Genomic DNA, 24,862 nt, shown 5'->3' with positions numbered 1-24,862 from the left:
CTGGGAAATCTTGTATTACTATCTAAGCGTTGATTTCTCATTTGTTTGACTACAGCTCCTGGAGACAAGGAATTCTTATGCATCCCAGCTCTATTGTGTACAGGAACGAACTCCTTGGCACATACGTGAGCTTTGAAATGAACCAGGGATCACACATGTGGCCGGGGTATGTGACCACTAAGGCTGCGTTTTTGGATTGTTCTCAATTGAGAAGGACTATCGGAGTAAAGGGCAGGCCAGAGCCTCTGCAACACCACTGGGGAGGCCAAGCCTGGAGCAGAGCAAGGGCTCTACACGAGAAATGACCTGGCTGGCCATACACCGTCACACAGATCTCTTGGCAGCACCTGTGCCTTCTCCACCAAGCCTGTGGGGACCTCACATCCTTCTCAACACTGCCCCCGAATATTCCTTCCTTAGTCTAAGCAGCCACTACCAATGGCAGTGGCCACAAGACATTTATGTGTTATTCCTGCCCTACACTGGTTCCTGTTCTTTTCTTCACACCCACTATTTGGAACCCTGTATCGATAAAGGGTCCTGTAGGGAAAATAACAACCAGTAGCTCTATGCCTACCAAGATTCACACTACATAGGCTTACACAGGAGCAGATGAGGAATGTCTCTCTGGCCTCCTCAGAACTGTGTCACGAGTGCATGACATGAAGTCTATGGCACACGAGTCCTGATGACGGGAAGCACGCTGCACTCATCACCTGTGCACCTGCCCAGCGGGGGTGATATTCTGGAACTCACTGTCACAGGTCGCCCCGTCCACGGGCTGCCAAAGCGCAGGGAGAGAACAGAGCCCCCTCCTGCCTCCCTCCCAGAGGGACTCTGGGGTAATGCAGCCCCTCGTGCGGTACTTACACATGCCGTTCGGCGCCGTGAGGGTTACCCGGGGTCCTAAGATGTTGCCTGGCATTGGAGGCATACCAGGAGGGGGAGGGCCACTCCCAGGGGGGTGGATGTTGGCTGCGACGGTGGGAATCATGCGGCCTGGCATGGGCTGCCCAGGCATCATGGAACCTGGGCCTGGTATCTGCCCTGTGGAGGGAGATATAAAGTACTAATGTAAGTGTACTAGGAAGAAAGGGATCAACTCACTCCCCAAGAGTGCTGAACACAGACAAATATCTAACCCTCTGAAATAGCAACAGAGCAATAATCTGTAACAATCTCTATGTCCACTTATTATTATTATTTTTGGGGGGTGGGGAGGTGTAATGGGTAGGTCTGAGGAATGAATGACTACCCTAAACCATGGGATGGCCAAGTGTCTACAAGAAGCAATGACAAAAACAGCATCCTAAAAGAAAGCCTTCATTCTGGTTTTGGGGAACAGTGTATCATCAAATATCTTTCTGAGGACACAAAATGCTAAGCACAGACCACAGGGAATGGAGAAAGACTTTAACTCCAAGTCAGTGCACAGTCCAAAGACCGCAGCTCAGTCAGGACTGGGCTTCTCACACAGGCTTCGTGGGTTTCGGTCACTATAGTGAAAACATCATTAAAAAGGGATTCTGATTGGAATCCCCAAGTCCTGGGCACACAACTCTCCCCCTCTATCCCCCACCATGAAGCACTGGCCCTGGAGAATCACGCGAGAGCACGGTGGGGAGAGAGTGAGAAAGACAAACACCTCCTTCACCCTTCCTATTGTTTTGAAATTAGTGACAGGAGATGCTAGACATAAGAATAGTAAAATACCTCCTTTCTGTTTCTGAGCCCTCAGAATTTTTAGCAAACTTGTTCTATAAAGAGTCAGATAATAAATATTTGGACTTTGCAGGCCGTAGTCTGTCACAACTATTCAACTTTGCCATTGTAGCATGAAGGCAGTCATAGGTGATATGAAATAAGTGTGGCTGTATATTTATTTATGAAATGTGAATTTCACATAATTTTCATTTGACATCAACATTCTTCCTATTTTGAGTTTCCCCCCAACTATTTAAACTGTAAAAACCATTCTTTGTCTATGGCCCATTCAAAAACTGGAGCTGGGCCAGATCTGGCCGCAGGTTGGAGTCTGCCAATCCTGCTCTAGATATGATGGTAGATTTTATTAGATCTTGAACTCAGTGGTTTGGCTGCTGGGCTTGGTTTTAAATTGGCACAAAGGAAAACAGTTTAAGGGCACAAACCAAGGTTGAAGCTCTTTTATAGAAGGGCAAATTATACTCTCTACAGAATGAGGAAAAAGAATCTAAGTAGTTTTTTCTTTTTTTAAAATCTTGGGACTTCAGTATCTACGTAAGGTCAACTGTATGGAACTGAATACAGGTTTCTAGACACAGTCCCGAGACAGCTGGAAATAAGAATGCTTGAGGCTCTTGGAAAATATGGGAGATGGGATTACCTGACAGGTAACAGGTAATTAAAACATACAGACAAGTACTGCAGAAGGGAAGACTTCTCTGTCACTGCTTACGAAAAAGACTGTCTTAAGAAAGACACACAAAGCTTCAGACTTCACACCATCTATTTCCAGTCTGTTTCCTGACCCAGGACCCAGAGGAGCCCTTCACTACAGGGGTGTCAATGAAGAGAACCCCACTGAGGTACAAGAATCAGGCATAGAGGTCGTCCACTGTCTTTGGAGGATTTTTTTTTTTAAGCATAAGACATGAACATTATGCCCCAGAAGCAGCAGGAGGGCGAGTTTTGGGCCGACCTGCCCCTTCCTGTGCCTCCTAATGCAATCACGCAAGAGCCCAGCAGAAGAGCCCCAGACGCCCACCCGCTGGAGGACCACTTGGTCAAAGCACCTCCAAGGAAGCAAGAGAGCAGGTGCTGGGCTCACACCAATGAGCACTGACAATAAAAGATGCGGTGCCCGGGCCCCGGTGCTGGGACAGATGTGGGCAGCGCAGGAGAATGACAGAGAAAGGAACACATGGCAGGTATGTTAGAAGTCACACAGGGTAAGTGCACACCAAGGGAAAACTATGGAAGGAGCAAGCAGAAGAAAACTTCCAGTTAAGACAACTTGTGAGTGGCGTGGGATTATGGAGGATGTGCCAAGTGAAGGAGGGGGACTAGGGACAGGGTAACAGCACACTTTTCAAAGCACAAGTCCTGGCCACAGTTAAGCAACCCGGAAATAACACAAATGCCCCTCAGCCAGCCATCGCTTACATGGAGCACCGTGACCCTCTAAGTAACTGCATCACCTTATCATCCACCCATCACCTGAATTCAACTGAGGGGCAGAAGGCTCAAAGAGGCAACCAGGTTTCAGAGGCAAGTTATCCACGCTCAGTCTGTCTGACATGATTCAAAGCAGAGGGCGCTGGATGAGTCCCACACAAACGGGGTGGGGCCTCCAATGGTAAGGCTACAGGGCACTAGGTCCAAGGTGTGGAGAAGGGAGGAATGTGGGCCTGATTTCCCGCGTGATAGAAAGCTTTAAGGGATGCAGGAGTCAGCACCTGGAGCAGAGGAAGAGCTTCTGTGGAGGAGCAGGGGCGACGTGAGGGCAAGATGAGTAGGGAAGGAAGAGTGGGAGCTGAGGTGGTGGGGACCTCACCCTGCAGGCACCCTCGGGATGTGTGAGAGCAAGGAGGAGGCCGGCTTGGCATCTGACTGGGCGTGTGATGGGCAGATGGGATGGAGTGAAGAGGACAGGGAGGACTTTTCCTTGCAGAACAGGAGACGCGGGATTGGCTGCCACTGTAGAGGAACTCTGGGAGGGTGAAGGAAGGTACAGCCCTCTCCAAGTTTCAAACGGGCAGTGGTACACAGAATATTATTATACTAAGAATCAGGGCCAGGCCTCTGTAAGCTAAAGAGACACCTTTGTTTTTCAGGAGATACTCTCCCATGTCCCTTTCAGAGGCCCCTTTTGTTGCTCCCTTCTTACCACAGGTCACCTCCTAGGCCATTACTAAGTGCGATACTTTGTTTCCCACTTGCTAGGTCTTTACTAACAGTTCTCTATTGGCACTCCAGGTGTTGTGATAGGGAGAGAAGGGATACTTTTGTTGTTGTTGGAGGCAAGAGGCCTACTTGTAAGCCCAGACCTACAGAATCCTAACCTGGAGATGAAAGAACACTATTAACGGACTCATGATAAATGGAAGCCGCGTACTAGAACAGATAATACAGCCCAGGTCTATCAATGCCTATAGGCTGCCTCTTTCTACCAAGTTCAACCTGGACAAGAGGACTTGAGCAAGTTAGGAAGAACATTTTGTCAGCCCTTCTCAGGTCTCTCTCTCGAAAACTGACAGTAGAGCAGTGAAGCATACCTGTGGCCTTCACAAAGAGGCCAGAAGAGCAGCGGGTAAGGGGAGGGGAAGAGCACACCAAGTGTGTGCTCACATAAGGGATACAATACACAACTCTTCAGACCTCACCACTTTGTTTTCAGTATGACAGTTTCACACTTTGATGTCTAGAGCAAGGTATGGACTGACCAAACCCCGAGCTGGCCAGGGCACCCCAATATCATCCTCAACACGGAAAAGTACAGACGAACGAGACTGGAAACTAAACAGTGCGATGCTCACGTCCACTTGCCCCCACCCAGGTGAGTGCCCCTGGGCAGGTCATTTAGGGTGCCCCTGGACAGGTCACTTAGGGTGCCCCTGGGCAGGTCATTTAGGGTGCCCCTGGGCAGGTCATTTAGGGTGCCCTTGGGCAGGTCATTTAGGGTGCCCCTGGGCAGGTCATTTAGGGTACCCTGAGCCTGTTTCCTGGGGTTACAGCGAGTGAAGCTGAACATCTACGCACTTTCACCACACGGCTTTTGTATGATCAGGGGAGTTTATTTGTTACAGTGTCCTATTATGTCACTAGCTCCTTTAACACACTTCTGAGAGGAAGAGCAAATATTGTCATTTTATGGAGAGAAAACAACAGCTCAAAAAAGTTAAGAGACTTCCTCATGGTCACAGAACTTGTATGGGAATCAGATGCAAGTCTTCTGAATCTAAATCCAATTCTCTATCATACTGTGCTGTAGTCAAACAGTTCATGTGACAGGGACTTCATAGGACAGCCAGCACAAAAATTTCTGAACGTGTACACTTTAATTCCAGGCATCACGTTTTCTTCTTCATTGTGTCACAGTTAGGAGACTGCTCTGCTTCCTACAATAAATAGTTGTTTAATTTAACCAACATAGCACCTTGCAGTGGATTGGATGGTGGCCCCCAAACAGATACATACATGCCTTAATACCTGGAACTTGTAAATGGAACCATCTTTGGGAAAAAGGCCTTTGCAGATGTGCTTATGTTAAGGATCTTGAGGAGATACTGAATTATCTTGGTGGGTCCTAAATCTAATGACAAATGTCCTTGTAAGAGACACATAGAGAGGAGAAACGAAGATGGAGCAAAGAGAGGTGTGGCCACAAGCCAAGGAATGCTGCCACCCAACAAAAGCTGAAAGAGGCAAGGGACAGACTTCCCTAGAGCCCCAGAAGAAGCATGGCCTTGCTAGAGACTAGACTTGTAGCTCCTAGAACTGTGAGAGAATAAATTAATTTTAAGTCACCAAGTTTGTGAAAGAGGAAGACGTAAAGACTGAGTAACTCGCCCCATGTCACCCAGTGTGCAAACAGAAGCTCAGTTCTGACCAGGGTACTCTGGCTCCAGAGATGTGCCCGTGACCACAGCACATCCTGTGGATGAAGGTCTGGAGAAGGGGGTCCGTCCCTCTCCAGCAGACTATGTGATGCAAACTCTGCCGCCACTGAAGGGATGAATTAGTTATTCGGCCTACACCTGGCTCCAAACAGAACAGTTCTCTGAACCAGCAGCTCAGAGTGCGTCCCAGGTGACGCCCATCCTCCACGCACGGGGATAAGCCTGCAGGCTCTTGTGTCAGGTCCAGCAGTGCCGTTCCCAAAGAGACCTGCTCAGCGGCAGCGGCCCATTTACCTATTTCCCCATATCTTTATGGCAACAAGCTGGGATAGGGAAGCTTTAGGGTTTTCCAAGGCTAGCAGCCCAAAAGCTGAAAAAAAATCCTTTATTTCTCTCGCTGTAAATTCCGAAGCCTTCTGAAAAATAAAGTTCTTTCTATCCTCCTATCACAAACAGGGCAATAAAGCCAGTGGGATACGGGTGCTCAGGGTACAAGAGGACAATGGCTGCTTGGGAAGGGTGGCAGCAAAAAGGACGGACTAGAGGAAAAATAGTTTACTCTTGCTCGTGGGACCACAGACATTTCTCAGGAAAGCAAGGAGCACTAAGCGTGAGTGATGTCCCTATGCCATCCAAAGGTTACTGCTGTCACCTGCTATGCGACTCACAGTGCTGCTGTGCCTATGGTGGTGGATTTCCAGAACAGACAGGGAGGAGACAGAGTATCCCTGAGTCTGGGCCTGCCATTGGCCAGGCAGTGACAGCTGTCTCTTGGAATGCTCCAGGTTCTTAGGAAGACTGTGAGACAGAAAGGGCCCAGTTTTAAGATGAGGAAACTACATCTCAGAGAGGCTGTGTAATGTGGCTCATAGTCACAAGGAACAAACCCAGGTCTGTGTGACCTGAGGCCCATTCTCTTTTTCTTTACACCACCCTGCCTTAAAGGAGTACCTCAATCCTCGCAAAAGCTGATTTTTAAGGATCAAATTTGAAACGGTGTAGAATTTAAGAGGACTGGAAAGAATACACATCAATTTCTTGTAAAGCAACCCCATCCTTTTAAAATATATACATCATTGTGGTTTCTCCGGTGTCTGATACAGGTCTTACCATTTTTAAATGGATGAGAATGTCTGAAGGCATTTCTACTAATTCTTACTAAACATGAAGAAGTCCAGCCCATACGAACCTGAAAGTAAGGCACAGGAGCAGGCCTTACCAAACAACATAAAAAGTGTGCACATACATATTTTCCATTTTTAAAAAAATTCAGGTATTTCCTTCCCCAGTAGAGAGGGGGGTGACAGAGAGCTGTGGCTTCAAAATAGCTGTATCAAAGCGTAAACTGGTGGGAGTCTGACCTACATACAAGCTTTTTTTTAAAAAAAAACACACCAAAAAAACCCAGCAGGTACCTGAAGCCTAAAAAATGGAGAGGTGTGCTAAAATTAGGTTTAGCCTAGTGGAAAACCCCCTCACACTCTCAGGTTTATTAGCTCTTCTACTAAAGCGTTACACCCCATCATGCCTAATGGAGTATTATTTAAGGATTTACTTTTTATTTTTTAGGACGGAAGAGGCAGGTGGGAAAAGAACATGGAAACTAGGAAAGGGAACTCTTGAGCACATTTCATAGCTCCATTTCTGACCATCCTTAGCACGTGCTCTGGCTGAGTCCCCGGAGAACGGAAATAACAATGGGGACCCAGTGCGGGGAAGCCCAAGCTCCCGAGGCTGCGCCTCCCACAGCAGCTTCCGGGGGCGCCCGCCACAGCCACTCTTTGTTCAGGACTGAGCCCTCACTGTTCTCTCTGGGAGGGTAACCTGCTGCTCCGGAAAGTGGCTCAGGAACCTTGTTATCACACGAGGCCAACAGGACCAGAGGCGGCACAGGTCAGAAATACCCGGCTGGTGTGATATGCTGGTCCTTCTCTATCAACGCGGGGCTGTGAGTCCAGTATGTGGGCTGGGAAGCGACGGCTGGCTGTAATCCTTCCCTCAGTCCTGTTTCCCACGGGTAGGGTTGTGTACGAGGGTCTACCTTGGGGGCTTAAAAGCCAAGTGCCCAATGCCTTGGTTAACTTTCCTTGAACAACCAGTATTTTACTAAATGACGCAAAAAGTCCTAATTTTATCATTAACACATCATTTCTACCATGTCTGAGTATTCATCAAATCAGATCAATTCCTATTTTGTTTTTAGGCACTTCTAAAAATTCCTATAGTTAAATAAGGAAACCATAGAGATATTTAAACCAGTATGTCCTTTGCCCTCTGCTTTTCACAAAGGCGTCCTTAATGCAGGCAGCTCACCCATGACTACTCCCGAGTGCCTCTTTTACTACCAACGCCCAGAGGAGGGCAGAGCTTCCACGGCACTCACGCACGAGATCTGTCATTTCCTTTTGACTCAAGCCACTGATAGGTAATCGTCCTTTAAATTTGTACCCCGGCGCCCGGGGGACTGACCACCTCACTTTGAGGAGATTGCCAGCAGCCCCGGGTGAGGCCCTTGCTCGAGTAAGGAGCACAGTCAGGAGCACCGCAGGAAGCAGCGGCTACCACCCAGGCCACTCTGCTTCTTGGTTCCCCACGTGCTGTCATGGAAACTGAGGCCAGGGTGTGGCCAAGGGACACTATGTGTGTGCTCAAGAACTGGCTGCTATCGGGACTATTCATCTTGTGCCATCTGGAATGGCAGCCTTACAGGGAGAACTAGTAAGGCTTTAATTCAGGAATCACTCCATGAAATCATACTGTTTTACAATGTAAATGAAAAGATGAAGCGCAGTGCTCTTTTATGAAGATCAGCAACACTTAAGAGTGGTATAAAGGTGGCTGTGGCCTCCAGTTTCCAGCTGCCGAACGTCCACCGGAAACATTCTACTACAGGTACACCCTTTGCCTTTTTGTTTGGTAGGAACAAATTAACTTGGGATACTTCATTAGCTATGGGGACAAAATCTACAAAAAGCTGGAGTTCCCAGGTGAGTCAGGAGTAAGACCAAATAATAAAAGAGCCAAGGAGAGCAGCATACAGACTAGTACTCTACACAAAATTCTAAGCATCTGAATGAATTAAGGGGTGGGGGCAAGTGGGGGGTGGACTGCAGAGGTACAAAATAAATAGAGTACATGAGGTGTCAGTTTGTATGAGCCACTCTACAGCCTGGGCCCATATGCATGTGACAGCCTTGTAGAGTCACAACACTGAGTTGCTATTTTAATGGGCTCTATACAAAATGACAGCCAATTTTGTGGAGAAAAGACTATTTACCTACATAATCATATAAACTCTAGGAAGTCAGAGAGTTGCAAAATTAACCACTCAGTGATAAATTTGTCTTGACGTTCTTCTCAACAATTCTCTCATCTCATTGGCGTTCAGGGGCCGCTTTTCCCCTTCCTTCACGTACCATCAAGTCTGGCCAAATACCAAAAGCTAGCCAACGGACCTGGGTAATTATCCTCAGCTCCTAACGTAACTGCTGTGGCCTGCTAACTTTTCTAGAACTTAGGAAACATTCGTTGGAAAGACAATACTCATATTTCCTCACCTGCCCTGATTTGAAAGGCCCCTTTAGCTGATTTCTAGAACACGGTGTGCTAGACTCACCTGTTACAGCCACCTTTTCCTGAACTGGTAACATGAAGGCAACTTTTAACTAATTTAAGGGCTTAATTTATTGTTGTTATTAATTTTACTCTCTAACACACCTGATTTTACACTCAAACTGCAAAGCAACCCCACAAAAGGGGCAATTATGAAAAATGATTACCTTGAGTTGCTGGAGCCTTCACACACTGCTCGAGGCAGTGTACGCTGGCATGAGCACTCTGGGAAAAACTGTGGCAGTATCTACTAATGGGAACATATGCATGTCCCACAACCCATTCCAGGTACACACCAAAGGCCACTCCCCAGGGGCACACAAACAGAAATGTATACCTTTGCCCACCGGACACACGCATGTTCACAGCCGCACTTACTAATCGTAATAACTGAAACGATAACGGGACCGTGGACTAAGAAATCGTGGTGGAGCCCCACGGTGGAACATGGGGAGTGAAAAGAAGGCAGAAGCAGCCACAACAATGTGGACCCACTCTGGTACGGAAGAAGTCAGACACCAACAAAACTCACCAGGTAAACCCATCAGGTAACATTCGAAACCAGCCCAACTAGTCTGTGGTGGCTGAGATCAGGACAGTTGTTAAGCTCGGGAAGGAGGAGATGGAGGAGTAGGACGGGGCTTCTGGGTATTGTTTACACAGGTATACTCTCTTTGCTAAAACTCACCAACCTAAATTAGTTATGATCTATAGTGTTCCATATATACATTATAGCTCAATAAAAAATTCTAAGACAGTACATCATCATAGATTAAAACAAAATACTGTCATACATATATCACGATCCTTTACTTTACAAATTCACTTACACCTATTTCTGTGTGCAGGTAAAAGGAGAGAAATTCTAACGGCTATTTCTATTTCTATTCTAACGGCTATTTTTATGAACTCTAGTTTTCCAGCATCGCCTAAGAGAACAGTTGTACCTGAGTCTGCCCGCCCTCCGCCACAGGGCGGGAGCAGCGCTGGCACACCACTTTGGAATGCGATGGGGCCCAGGATGGGCCCTGCTCCACTATGCAGCAAGGCCTTGTGGCCTGGCCACGTGTCAGTTCTTCAACTGTGACGAAGACAATGAGAACGAAGTGAAGCATGTGGGTGACGGGCCTGGCCTGCAGACACCTACTCTCACCAGGACGTAACTCAGGGAAAAGGCAGAAGCACCGCTCTCCCATCTTTCACAAGCTACATGCAAATGCTGGAGCTACTTCTAAATTTTCTGGGAACGGTGACTGCAGATGATGACGGTTTAAGCCATTCAAGAACCAAATGTCAGGCAGCTACAATGAACTACCTCTTAATTTACCCTGACAGTTTTAGGCACTAAATTTCTAAAATAATTATGGTTACTGAGAAGTCACTTTGTGATCTTCACTGTTAGGCATTCGTATCTTTTGAGAGCTTCACATGGGAGAAAGTTAGATCTCATACAGAGAATTTAAGATCCACTCAAGCAGAGAGAGAAGGTCTTTGGAAGAGAGTACCCTGTGAGCATGGCAGACTTCTAAGACTATCTCCACAAACACCACTCAGATCAAGTGGCAAGTCTGATGACAGTAGTAAATTCTACAATTGCAGTTTAATAGTTTTGTGTGTATGTGTGTGTGAAAATTAATGCCTCCCAAAGTCAATCTAGCCTCATTTTTGTGTAAAGCCAATAAAAACTAGTACCTAAAACATGTTTTGAGTTGTGAATTAAAGATTCATGTTGATAGCATAGGTTGTCAGATAGCAGATTTTTAAGTTGTAGCTTCTTCAGGCAATCATAGCTGGTTATTTCCACGAGGAGACTTAGAAAACCTGCCATTTGAGGAGGTCAGGCCAACTGACATTAGTCATGTTGGGACCTTCTTATGCTTCCAAAGATCTCTGTGCATTTATCTTAGTTTACCTCTGTATGCCTTTGGCCAAAGAATCTGTATCCCACCCCAAGAAGCACAACCCTCGGCTCTTCTGGGCACTTGGCACATTACTATAGAGAAATTATAAAAATCTTATAGAATGACTGTTACTAGAGCAATAAAATACACAGCACACACCCATACATATTGATGTATAAAATGGGACAGAATGTGGGGAAGAGGAAAGCTGGAATTAAAGGAACATTTTAGTTTTAATGATGTTGGTAGTTAAGTTTGAAAGAATTGTGAGTTCAGCTTTCAAGGTGGTTAAAATGTGGTGAATACTGTCAATTTGAAAGGGCTCCCACATGCTAAAGATGGGACAAACACATAAAAAACAAACCAACCTTTGAAGATGAGGGTGGGATGGGGGTAGTAACTATTCAATAACTGATAGAGAAAGAAGAAAGGATGATGCATTTGTCTAGCTTTTCTGTAAGGACTGATTTCCAGGATAACTAAATGATTGATGAACAAAACTTGCTTTTTGTTTATTTTTAAATAAAAGAATCACTGCTAATAAACTCAAGAGAAATGTTAAGTAAATAAGAGCAGAAGGAATAATACATTTAGAAAGCTTGCCATTTTGCAATGCCTGATGCAGTAACTGACCTAGAGAGCTTTCTCAATGGCAGGTAAAACCTTAGGGGAGGTCTGGTGGGGAAGCCCAGCAACACCAGGACCACTGTCCAATCTGAAGATGTCACAAGGGAGACAACTGACTACAGGAAAAATGCCTGCCCCACAAAAGTGAGCCTGAGCCTGATAAAATATCCAGAGCAATCCTCTGGTTTATGGGAAATGTATGGGAGGGAGAAAAGGCGGGAAGACAGACTGGTGCAATGACAACACACACTGAGTGCACAACTGGACACAGACACAAGTGGAAAACCCTGGTTTCTTCAACACATGAATGGCATTAAACACGGAAGAAAAAGAAAAGGAGGGGGCACTGTTAACACATTAAAAGAGATTCAACAGAACTATCAGCAAATACAATGTGTGGACCTTACCTGAATACTAATTCAAACAAATGAAGCATTCAAAGACATTTAACTAATGCTTTTAGGAACTAGGGTTACTTCTGCTGGATGTAATAATAGGAGGTTATTTTAAAGAATAAGATTTCCATTGGTTAGTGATACATTTTGAAGTCTACTTCTCACCCCAAAGCGAGGAGGAAAAGAAAGTATTGATAATTTTATGCAATAGTTATTGGGAGATTATTATACTATTCTCTCTACTTTTGTATATAGTTGAATGGTTCTGTAACAAAAAGTTAAAAATGGCAGAAATGTGATGGTTGTGGAAACTGGGACATAAGAGTTCACTGTACTATTCTTTTTGTGTGAGTCTATCTTTAATAATGTCTGTAAGTTAAAAAAAAAAAAAATGTGCAGACAATCCGACGGTGAATTTCTAAGGAACTCTGGGGATACACTGTCCATTCAGAGGCCAACCTACCCAAGGAAGGACATCATGCCAAGAAGATTCTGGAAGGAGCACACGGCAGGCATTACATGGTGATGCCTATAAAACCGGCTCTCACTTGCCTACCATTTCCTGGAGGACAATGGACACTGTGAACAGTCCAAGTCACCAGTGGTGTGTTAGCCCCTTTGATGCTCAGTGCCACGGGGACAGCCCATCCTTGTCCGTGAGCAGAGCCTTCTCTTACCTGGCTGGGGTGGGTGAGGTGGTGGCATCTGGTGGTGCATCAGAGGGTAGGGAGGGGGCTGCTGATGAGGCATCATGCCGGGGTGCCCTGCTGCTCCCAGCGGCGCCAGGCCCGGTCCTGAGTGCTGGTGTGCCTGCGGAGGGTTCTGCCCATGCTGCTGCTGTTCCATTTGCTGGCGGGCTCGCAATTCCGCGTATTTCAGCTGTTCCATGTGGAAGTTCTGGCGCTCAGTAAGCAACTGCTGCCTCTGTTGTTCTAACTGTTAAGAGGAAGGGGAGGAGAAATGATACTAGGAGAGGGTCTCAGGAATGGATGACACACAGGACCTCTACCCAATGCCTGCACTTCCGACCTCATCACAGTTACAAGACACCCTGCCTCCTGCAACATCTGCCCCAAGAGAAAAGACATTATTTTTTGAGTAGGTTTCCACTTGGACACCTGTTACGGGGCTCAAGGTCTCCTCTGTGTTAAGCATAATGTCTGCCTTTCCTTGTGACCCTTACCCAGTGGGGCTATTGTTCTCTGCGTCTGCACAGGACACATGCAATCCTCTGTCTGGCAGGCCTTCAGATACTTACAAAGTTTCCATGACTGCCTTAATCTTCCCCAGGTAAAACAAGCCTTTCCTGTCCTTATAATGGTCCCTCAGATGCTAGTGTTTCAAGTTTATTCAATCTTCCCAGGCACTCTTTTCTGGATGGGATCCTTTTGGGTTACTATTTTAGAGTGTGACACCAGAGTTAAATCTTCTGGGTGAGTGGATGTGGCCTTAGCTGCAACAATATACATTTTTCTATATGGAACTTTGGCAATGCCACTAAATTTTAGCTTAGGACCCAAAATTACACTGGGTGACACATTCACAGTATATTTTAGATGTCTAAATAAAAATTTGCATGAATCTTGGTTTGAATATCAGCATTTCAATATTCAAGATCATCTTTCTAAAACCCAAATTAAAATACAGAGAAAAAAGTTATTTCATGTGCCAGGAAATTCAGAAACCATATGCCTGATTATAGCTCAAAGAATGGAGCCCACCTCACACGTTATCAAACTAATTTAGTTTAGGGTTGAAAAGAAAAAAGAAAAATCCAGATTTCTGGAAGTGGTATAAAGATCAAGAAGGTTAATAGATCTATTTCCTTTCAATAATGTTCCATCTCCCACCATTTTTTATAACAAGAGCTGAGTCACTGGGAGGCATTTTTTAGAGCTGTCTGACACGGCAGCCACAAACCACAAAAAGGTCCGGACCACCTGCAGTGAGATGTGCTGTGTCAAGTACATGCTGACTTTGATGAGTTAACGTGGAAAAAAAAAAAAGCAATTTTTCATATTGAAAAATTGAGTACATGTTGATGTAAGATTTTGTATACACTGGACTTTTTAATGTGGCTACTGGAAAATTTCAAATTACATCTATGGCCCACATTATATTTCTGCTGGATAGCACTATTCCAAGGCATTTAAGAGGTTAAGGAAACGTAACCTTTTAGCTTTCAGAAGCAGCCAGTTCTACAGATAAACACTATATACTATCATTAGCAAAAAGTAGGTGTAATACTTATGAGAATTAGCCTGAGGGTCTGCTTGGGGAGAAAGCTCTGCGAAACCAAGTGAGAAGCACCGCTGGCGGTTGGGAGCAGCAACAAGGCCATGTCCATGGACGGACAGGCCATGGGCACGGCGTGAAGACCCGTGAGCCGGTGAGGAGGAGGAGAAATGGAGAGAATAGACTGTAAGGCTTATGACCCGAGTGATGGTCAGCTGGCTTTCGGCGCGTCTCCCTAGGAAGGAGGAGAGCTTCTGCAAGAAGGATCCTGTGAGCGGCTGAGCGTTACCAGGGGGAGGAAGACAGGATGCTACCATGGTTCCAACAGACCAGTATGGTCTAGGGAGGGTGACCCCAAGAAGGTAAAGCCTGGCCCAGTTTAACTTCTTGTTTGCACGATAAGAAGGGGGCGCTGTAAGATGTAAATAGTGAAAGAATCCCCTAGAAGTTCAGCTCTGTAAGAAGACTAATCAGTGAGATAATGCCAGTGAGAGGCAGAGAGACAACAAAGGGATTTAAAGATTCTGACTACAGGTCCTAGGTTTTGCTTTCTTCAAACCCTTCTTTCTAGGAAATGTAGGCCTTTGCTGAGGTTAGACTTTAAGAGGTCTGCCAAAAAGGGACCTCCCACCTATGTTCTTGTGGAGCTACTATTGGTCTGCATAGTTTGGCTCAAGTCCTGCGGTTATGTAAGAACTATGCAATTTAGGTCAAATCTGCTTTATAAAGAAGCTGCAGTTACTGGAGGGAGATTTTGTCTCTGAAGAGAAATTTTAGTCTCTGCAATACCTATCTCACTTTTTTTTGTTTTTTTTGTTTTTTACTGAACAAGCCTTTCTTTGGGAGCTGACCTTAGTATCAAGGTATTCACCTTGGGGAAAAAATATTGCCTAATTTTCCTTGCCTACAAATGAATTACATCAATTATACGATTTTTTTCATAAGCTTCACTTGTCATTTCAAAGCACAGAAGGTAATTAAAAGAAAATAATTAGAATTAAAAAGGATAAGTGATTAAACACACACACACACACACACACACACACACACACACACACACACACACACCTGAAAGACAACCCTGTTTAAGCTTAAGCTCTCACGTGGGATGAACAAGTCCTAAGATGAGAGCAGGCTGCCAGCCGGCTCCAGGAGGGTCACCTCTGCTCTGGGGCACACACAGAACTGTGGGCACATCTCGGTCTCATCATGCAGAAGAAACATTTCTCTTATTGTGGACACCTTATCATTATTAAATCCAACTAAGACTGCATTCGCTTTTGTGGCAATCAGAAGGATGTGAACTAGGAATTTCTGAGGAGAGTTTTACAGTATTGAGCAAATTTTAAATGGACTTAACCAATGACCCAGTGATTCTACATCTGGAAATCTATCCTAGAAAACTGTATGCATGTGTGTATAATGACAGTCTTAAAGTATTATTTTTTGATGTACAGTTATATCTAAATACATGGAGAAAAAAAGGCAAGTTGCAACAATATAACATAATCCCAATTATATCAAAAAAATTTGTGTCCATGCATAAACATAATATAAACACTAAAAATGTTCTGAAGACACAAAATTATTAACATTGATTATTCCTAGGTATGAAATTGAGGGTAGGACTTAATTTATTAATTTCTTTATTATTTAAAAGAAATTTTCATCACACATTTTTGTAATAAAAAAACAAAATGCTAAAAACCGCCCACAGATATCTTAATTTCTTCTCTCCCTTTCCCATTTCCTAGGACTATGGATAAAGTCCCAATGGCTAAACTGAACAGTGTAAATTACTCCCGTAAATTGGGTGTCAATGAATCTGTTCACTTTCTTCCATGGCTCCAGTCTGGCGCTAGGGAACCAGTTTCATACAAAGCTGGCGGGCTACTCTGAGGACATCCGCCGACTGCATTCACACCCTGCCCTCCTCTCCGGTCACTCCTACACTGTGCGTATGAAGCAGCCGAGTCCAAGCGGAACCTGAGCACAACAGGGCACTCTTCAGCACTAAGACCCCAAATGCAGACACAGCTGCAAGTGCAGCTGAAGTTCACACAAAAGCTCTTCTCCCCACTTCATTTGCATAAAGCATGGAGGAGGGGTGGGAAAGAGTAAGGGGGGGGCACAAAATCCATCCACACTGCCAAGGACTGAAATATCAGCTGAGACGTGAAGCCTCAAGGACTTGGACTCAGAACTGAAGTAAATAATCACACCATTCCTTGAAATGTTTGGTATCAGTGACCAGACCTCCACTCAAGACAACAGACACGTTCATTCCTTCTTACACCTGTGGGAAGACAAAACACAGCCACATCGTGCTGCTTCCATGTGTGCTTCCGGAGGCAGAAACACAAAGGCTGTTGTGACTGGTCACTCTGTCCCTGTCACAGTGTGCTTGCTTTCTGAGGCCATGCGACTTCTTGATTCAGAACTAAACCTGCTACTGGGTACAGCTTTCTTAATCTCAAATAAAACTACCCATAACGCAACAGTGCACGTCTAACAATAGATTCATTTAAACGATGGCAGCACAGAGATGAATTACTACAAATATGCAGAAAACAAAGTTCAGGACCATTCTCCTGGGGAAGTGACATTCACTTTTTGGCTTTTTGTTCTTTCTTCCTTAATTTGTCATAAATTACAATGAGCTTTCCTAAAGCTATATCCTATGAGTGAGGTTACCCCATTAGTAATCCCTTTAATCAGTCTAGAACTTGAGCATTTCTCTTCACTTCCATGGCCACCACCATCCTGGTCAACGCCAGCGTCGTCTCCCGTGGTTACCTTAACAGCCCCCTCATCAGTGTCCCCTTCTCTATCTGAACCACTTTATAATTTATTCCCTACAACACAGCAGACAGACCGATCCCTGAAAAACTGTGCCAGCCCTCTGCATTTATGTACATTTTTATTAAATGCATACAATAGGCCCTACAGTTATTCCACATCTGAATCAGAGGAAAATGAAAGGCCTCTGGATGGCTCACGGGGACCTCTGTGCTTCAGTCACCATTACCTCTGACTTTATCCCCTTACCCCCTCCGGCATGTTTACCCTCCAGCCCATCCAGCTGCTGCCTCAGAGACTCTACACTGGCTCTTTAGCGCTTAGAAGTGCCTGCCCAACTGTCAGTTTCTCAGTGAGGCCTACTCGGATGATATCACGTAAAACCGAAATCCCTCCCTTGCCTCTCAATCTCCCCTACCCTGCCTGTAACAGACGTGTGCATACACATACATAGCACATAACACCTTCTAACATCCTCCATTAATTATTTAAGCTCTACCAAGGCAGAGAGTTTTGTTGGGTTTTATTCACCACTGTTTTCCCCAGTATCTACATACCTAGACAAAGTAGGTGCTCAATAAATACTTGCCGAATGAACAAATGAACTTAATCCATCACCTATGCTGCAAAACCCTCAGCTCTGGGCAGGTGGACCTTTCAGTCTCCTCAGTAATCATGCAGTTCTCTTCACGTTTCTGGATTTGGTCCTTCCTTTTTTACAGCTCAGATTAATCCCTCCTCTACCAGGAAGCCTTCCCTGATAATCTCAGCCAACCATGACAATCTCTCCTCTCCATTTCCACAGCCCTATGGCCTCAGAGTATTTGGTCTCTATGTGTCCAGTCGCATCCACCCTCTAACCTCCTTAAAGACAGGCTCCGGGTTTCTCACAGCTTTGAGTTCCCTACAACGCCTCGCTTGTCTAAAGGTATACAATCTCTATACCCAGCCAAATGACTTCCAGAGACTCAGATAATATTTATTCCAGAAGCTATAAACTAGATCTGCTCACAGATCCACTCTCATCAGCCTCAAAGTGGTTGTTGTTTTTAATCCTAACCTGAATGCTGTAGGCAGGGCCCAGCCCCCCAGTTCTCTCCAGGCGCTGCCAGTCCCAATAGAGCCCACGCTGAAACCTGCTCTCTTGACTGGTGTGTGTTTCTGCTTGGCACCGAAGGCTGCTCAGCGGGGAGGACCCTGGGTTGTGAACCCAGTGCCAGCTCACCATCGTCACCTGCACTGGAGTCAATACTGTTTATCATGTCACTTCCCTGAGACTGTACGTAATGGCCTTCCGCCAATATTAGTCCTTTATGAGAGGCCGTAACAACAGCCTACTGGGCTCTAATTACACTTGTATTCATAATGTCTTCAAAAGGTTAAAAATGTTTACATCCGTATTCTTAATTGTTAAATATTAAACACTTAGAGAACATCTGATTTCAAGTCATTAGAGGAAAAAAGAAATTTCATATTTCATTCCTAAGAATATTAACAATTCTTAAGAATCATGTCTGATTCTTAAAGTCCAAAAAAGGATTTTTAAAATCTAATGCTATATAAACAAAACCAATTGTTTAATTCAAAGAAGTATGTCCTGAAGCTACTGCTTAGTGGGTAAAGTCAAGCAGGAGTGCACCGAAGGTGAACTGAGGCTGTGTGGGGGGCAGCAGAGCACAGGGCGATGGGAAGGCTGCACTCTCGGCGGGCTCCATCCCTTTCTAGCCTCAATTTTCCTGAGTCATAATAAGGAATGGTAACACCTTGCATATCTCAGAGTCTCTAGGTTAAAATGAGATAAGAATGGCTCATTTCCTTATAAATTATAAAGTGCCAGATAAAAACATAGAGCTGAACAAATACAGGTTCGAGACATGGCCGTGTCATTTGGGAGCTGTGTCAGCTGAGGTACAGAAAGCACCCTGCCCAAGCTCCAGTCTCTTCTTCTATAAGAAGGGTTAACAAAGAAATGGCCTTATATTCCCATCCAGCATCACTATGGGATTCTTGTCCAGGAGAGTCAAAGCAATCAGTGTTTTCTTGCTAATGGCTTTCTCATACAGTTTTTGAGAGATTAAATGAGAAAATCCATATAAAGTGGTTTAGCACAGTGACTGGTCCAGTAAACGTTCATAAAGCCAACAAAGGCTTACCATGATTAAGAATTTGCTACATACTTGATGACTGGTCTGCATAAAGAGGCGTGTAACATTCACTGAACACTTCCTATGTGTTCTAGGCACTGTACCAGGCAGTGGCCATACTTCTCCCATTTAATGCTCACAACAGTCCTGTGCGGAAATCATCGGGAGAAAAACAACTATGGCTTTGCCTGCCCACAGGGTAGGACAGGACACTAATGCTGGGGTGGAGAAAAACAGGTTATGTCTTAACTGTGGATGAACGAGGGACACTTTAAAGTTCGAAGGACTCTTTCTGGTTGTTGATAGAGCGAGCCTCCAAACTGGCCCCCAACGATCCTGCTTCCTAATACTTACATCTTCCGAACTGAAGCCTGTCCATCCCTGACCTGACCCCAGATCCCGGGTCGGTCTCTGTGACCAAGAGAGTACGGAAGAAGTGAGGGGATGTGACATCCAAGTTTGGGTTGTACTGTGGCTTCCATTTTGGGTGCTCCTTCACGCTCCTCTCCTTTCACTCACTCCGGGGGAAGCCTTTTCCAGAGCAGCACTAGGGAAAGGCTCACATGGCAAGGAACTGAAGTCTCCTGACCACAGCCACGTGAAGAAGCTTAAAGGTATATTCTCCAGCCCTAGCTGAATCTTAAGAAGACTGCAACCTCATGACATACCCTGAGCCTGAACCACCCAGCTAAGCTGCTCACAGAATCCCAACCCTCAGAAACCATGTGACATTCTGTTTTCAGTCACTAAGCTTGCGGTGATTTTTTACACCGCAATAAATAATTAATACAGATATGCTACTGACATCCAGTGGCTCGGGCTAGGGACTGTCACAAACAATGTTCCTGCCCCAAATGCTGATTAAGAAAAGGCAGGCTGACACCAAAGGATCTGAACAGAGCAACCTTGTGGGGTAGACAGATTCAGGAGAGTGTTTCCCCAAAATTTTCAGTTCTGTCGTTTTATTCAGAGACTATTCTGTAAAATGTTTCATGTGCTCTGATTACTATTTAACATAAAAAAGTAGATTCAAGTAAGAAAAACACAATGGGGTTATATAATTAAAGTAATTATTAAAAATCCCCAGCACAAGGGACATTCAAGGGCCCAAGAGACGCGGAGCCATCACACAGTGCCCTGGGTGTCTGGGAATCAGTGTTGAGAACTTGGGAGGGGCTGAGGACTATGCTATTCCAGGTGATGGTTCCATCTGGGAGGTTAAAAGATGGGAGATCTGCAGATTTGTCCTCTAAAGAGAAAGTGACTGAGAGCTGAGAAAAGAGCCCCCTGGCAATCTACTGTTCTGGAAATGGCCAGTTGGGGTCATGCCAATCTTCCAGGCTAGCACGTCAGTTCTGCTTCATGAATGACAGACAGCAAGGCATCTGGTTGCCAGTGGGAACTATGCAATCATCATGTCAATTCTGTACGGGTCAATACTCCATTTCATTACAGCCCCCTAAAAAAAAAATCATGAAATGACGAAAGGGCAGCTTATTAGGGCTAAACACAAATACTCCTTCCTCAAAGGTGCAGCTCACCTCTCGGAAGTTTTCTCCAATACTCTCTCCCCACCTTCCAGGTATTCCTCCTTTCTGTTCCCATAGGAGCCAAACACACTGTCTTGTCTTTTGCTTTCCTGTCTTCCTCATTAAACTAAAGGAAGTCCTCCAAGAGGACTTTTCCATTTTCCTAGCTCTGCCACTGATGCTCGCATACATTCATTCAACAGACACTTAAAACAGGGGCCTATGAGGTGCCAATTTTGTGTTTATAAAGACACCTGATAAGTTCTGCCCTCAGAGTGCCCACGCTGGTCCGGGAGGTAGACATGTGAATTAGCGATTACAGCACAGGAAGTGCTCTGTTAGTACTCTGCCAAGGCTGCCAATGGAGCCGGCAAGTCAGTCACAGGTGCAGGGCTGAGGCAAGGAAAAGGGAGGCAGAGTTGGGAAAGGAGCCTTACTGGTGGGGTGGGGGTGGGGGGTAGGATGTTCACAGGTAGCACAGAGAACAAGGCCAGGAGGGCAGCCTGTACGTGGTGTGGCATGGCTGGTGCACAGAGGGTGATGGAGGCAAGATGGGGTGGTCGGCAGCTCCCAGAGCAGAAGAGCGCCAGAGAGGGAAGAAACACTTCTAGGCTCAGGGAACTGAGGCGGGATGGTGTAGGGTGTTCGCAGGAGACTTCCTGAAGCAGCCTCTCCATCCTCCCGGGGCCAGAATACCTGTTTAAGTGGCAGAGCTGGTCTGAGGACAAAATGGAAAATGGGCTACTGTGACAGCTGCCAGGCTGCTCATTATGAGTGGTTTGCAGGGACTTGCTTGGACTGAGCCATAAGAAACAACTTAACAAATACAAACAGATCCTTAACATTCAAACTTTTCTGGGATGATCTTAAGAATCTACCTTTTAGAGGTACCAGTTACCAGTAACTCTTATGCAGATAAGAAGTAAAAAAAAAAACCAGAGGGAAATAGTCTTAATTAAATCCTCAAATTTAGCCCATTGCTTAGAAAGGCACCAATTTCTTTTCTAGTCAATTCCTGAAAAGAAACTTCTCCGAAGACCCGTTTTCCCAAAATTCCCTTGAGATATCAAATGTTCCCCCTGCCTCTATGTTTCTTACTTCTTGTTGCTCCTTCCTTATTTTTGGCCTTTTCATAATTCTCTTGGTTCTGTTTGGGTCACATCCTAATATGAAAACTGTCTACTTCAGAGAATGCTGCTCAGGGGCCCAGTGTGGGCCGTCCCCCCCACCCTTCAGACAGAGGAGAGGGAAGGAAGACTGAGGGCCTGGGTCAGGGCCAAGAAAGGTTTGGTTAAAAGGAACCACAGAAATACACCCCTAACTCCTCCTTTCTGATATTTGTATTGAAAAAGACAGGAAATCAAGAAAATCCTTGAATCAGGTAATAGATCTATACGGATTCCACTTTACTGATAACAACCAGGTAATAAAACAAGTGTAAAAGGGGAGAATTTGAGGCCATCGTGTATCGGGAAAGCTGAGCAGTCTAAGAAGCTGGTATTTGGATAATTAGTTTCAGAATGTGAACAGAGTTCCTCTTACTTACCATCATTCCTGATAAACCTTCTGAAAGGGCAAAGCAAACACAAATAAGGACAGAACATAATTGTGCACAGAGACTAAGAGTGTAGGCTACCACCCGTCTCACCTAACCTGGATTCTATGAAAGGCGGTCAGAGCTCAGCTGTCCAAAGGCCACTGTACAGTCCCCTCGTACTTACAGCCTCTTTCTCTCTGTCCATGATTGTTTCCAGCTCCTCAAAATGCCGAAGTTTGATCTCCAGTTTCTTCATCTGTGTCTCAACCAGGAGAGCGACCAGAGACTTGATCTTTCTCTCTTCCACCGCGGCTAGGTGCTAAGCACAAAAGATCATGCAAATTATTTAAACATCTGCTTAAAAAGGGTAACAAAATGCTGAGGTTGCTACTCAAAATGGGGATTAGGTAATTAAGAGCGGTACCCTAGGTATTCCCTTTGTATGTTATTACCAGACACTTATTTCAACTTAAAATGCCAACTGTCCCTGAATTTCTGGTCCTTATAGACATAAATCAGCCCCTTTAAAGGATTAAAAGAAAACCCTTCACATGGTGAACTTCTCCCTTCAAAGAGCGACCAAGGAGTAGAGTTTGAACCAAGGCCCTGATGGGCAGAGGACACAGTTGGCCTGGGGGGGCACTTCTCCATTCACCAACCCCTCCCCTCCCACCCTGTTCCCACCTTCACCCTATACTGACCCTCCCCGCCCTCCTTGGGAACTGTCCAGGGGCAGGAAAGCAGTGGTTTCCTTCGGTACCCAACGATTCAGATGGAAAGCCTCTGCCTTCTCCCCGGTGAGTGGAATTGTGTACGGAGAGGACCGGTGAACAATATTCCATCCCTAGCTTGAGAAGAGGGTCCAGAGCAAGACAAATACAGTACAAGACAGGCCACTAGTCTGGAAGAATGTGCCACTCGCCTGCCACAGAACTCACGGTGAGTCCCACTCATGCGTCCTGCCCACTGAGCATCACACAGAGGAAGATCCACATCACCCAGAGAAGATGGGGACCCATTATTTGGCCAAGGCCCTGAATACCTGGCAAGGGACCCAATCCCACCTTCTCCAGGCACCATCTAAGCGCTTCTACAAACAAATGCCCAACACCGCTTGGCATTCACTTTTATTAATCTGCTAAATTTATGTGCTTATCCTGCTTCTATCCAAGGTTTTGAGAACATGGAGAGGCAGCCTTATCGGTCTCTGCATTTCTTATAGCATCCAGAAGGAGTTCCATGCAGGAGGATTTTAATATAGACTTTTGGAAGCTAAATGGAGACAACACTTAAGAGTCTCATTTTTCACTTTTATAGTTGAAAAAGAGAAATGTAGTCTTAAACCATGGACTCATTTATCTGCACGTAGATTCAGAAGTGTACATATAAGGTGATGATAAGGTTTTATGTAAGAATCTACAGCTATTAATGATACGTTTGCATCCCTGCACTATGTCAATTACACCAAAAGTCTAAGCAAAGACTGCATGATGCTAAGCCTGCCATCAATGTATAGTGTCACGCAACTGATATTTCTGAATACAAAATTTATGCAAATGGTATAAAACTGAAAGTTTACAAGGAGGTGTCACATAAAAACTTAAGTCTCCTTTTCCTTGTATTTGCCTAGCTGCCAGTTTCCCTCCTTCGGAGGAGACTGATGTTATCAGTTCCTAGATCTATTTTTGTAAGAGTGGAACTCTGCTGGCTTTGGCAGAAAATGTTTTATTTTCCTGCTAATGAATCAAGAACTCCCCAAGTAGTATGAAATAAATATGTCAAAATATTTCCTCTCAAAACTGAAGATCATGAGATTTCAAAGTAAAAAGAAAATAAACATTAAAAAAAGACCCAAAGCAAGGAACGACTTTGGAAATTTAAGAACGTGAGACAGAGTAAAAATTCTAAGTTTCCAGAAAGGCAAACAAATAAAGAAGTAGGTTTACACACAAAAATTTAAATTGTATCAGATTTTTCAAAAGCAAACCATGGATTTTGAAGACAATGGGAAAATGCCATCCAAATTCTGAGGGATGATGTATTTTCAATCTAGAATTTCAAGTAGAGCAACTTACATGAATTAAGTGGGAGTTCAGAATAAAGACGTATTCGAAATCAAGGACTCAGTAAGCTTGCTTCCTACACATGCTATTGAAGCATGTGCTCCAGTTAACTCAGTGAAAAAAACAGAAAAAGACAAGGACACGAGATCCAGAAGTCATAGACTGAACCTAAGAAAGAAGCCCTAAGCTCACAGGGAGTCATTAACAGGCCAAAAGCAAATGGGATGAATGAAACAAGACTGGCAAGATGTTGATAAGCAACCTGGGTGGTGGGTATACAGAGTCAATATACTGTTTTGTCTAGCTTCGTACATAGTCCAGTAGTTCCATAATAAAATTTAACAGGGGCTGGTGGGTGGGTCAACAGATGGTATTGGGACAACTGAATATTCAAAAGCAAAATAATGAATTTGGACGCTA

General features: G+C 44.9%; 1 protein-coding gene across 2 annotated transcripts in view; it reads right to left on the bottom strand.

Moving 5' to 3' along the window:
• The window catches only part of SMARCC1 (SWI/SNF related BAF chromatin remodeling complex subunit C1), a 137,324-nt gene that overhangs the window by 2,487 nt on the left and 109,975 nt on the right, over positions 1-24,862 (bottom strand). For both annotated transcript variants that reach the window (XM_019723988.3, XM_019723987.3), the window contains exons 25-27: positions 22,564-22,698; positions 12,813-13,071; positions 871-1,047 (exon numbers count right to left, since the gene is read on the bottom strand). In XM_019723988.3, the coding sequence (XP_019579547.2) occupies positions 871-1,047; positions 12,813-13,071; positions 22,564-22,698 (571 nt within the window). The remainder of the gene's footprint in view (positions 1-870; positions 1,048-12,812; positions 13,072-22,563; positions 22,699-24,862) is intronic.

Source organism: Rhinolophus sinicus, chromosome 5 (genome assembly GCF_057876585.1).
Source record: "Rhinolophus sinicus isolate RSI-liver-muscle chromosome 5, RSI-T2T, whole genome shotgun sequence".
Classification (NCBI taxonomy): domain Eukaryota; kingdom Metazoa; phylum Chordata; class Mammalia; order Chiroptera; family Rhinolophidae; genus Rhinolophus; species Rhinolophus sinicus.
Note: the sequence above shows the minus strand (reverse complement) of the source record. Positions and strands in the feature narration are given on the sequence as shown.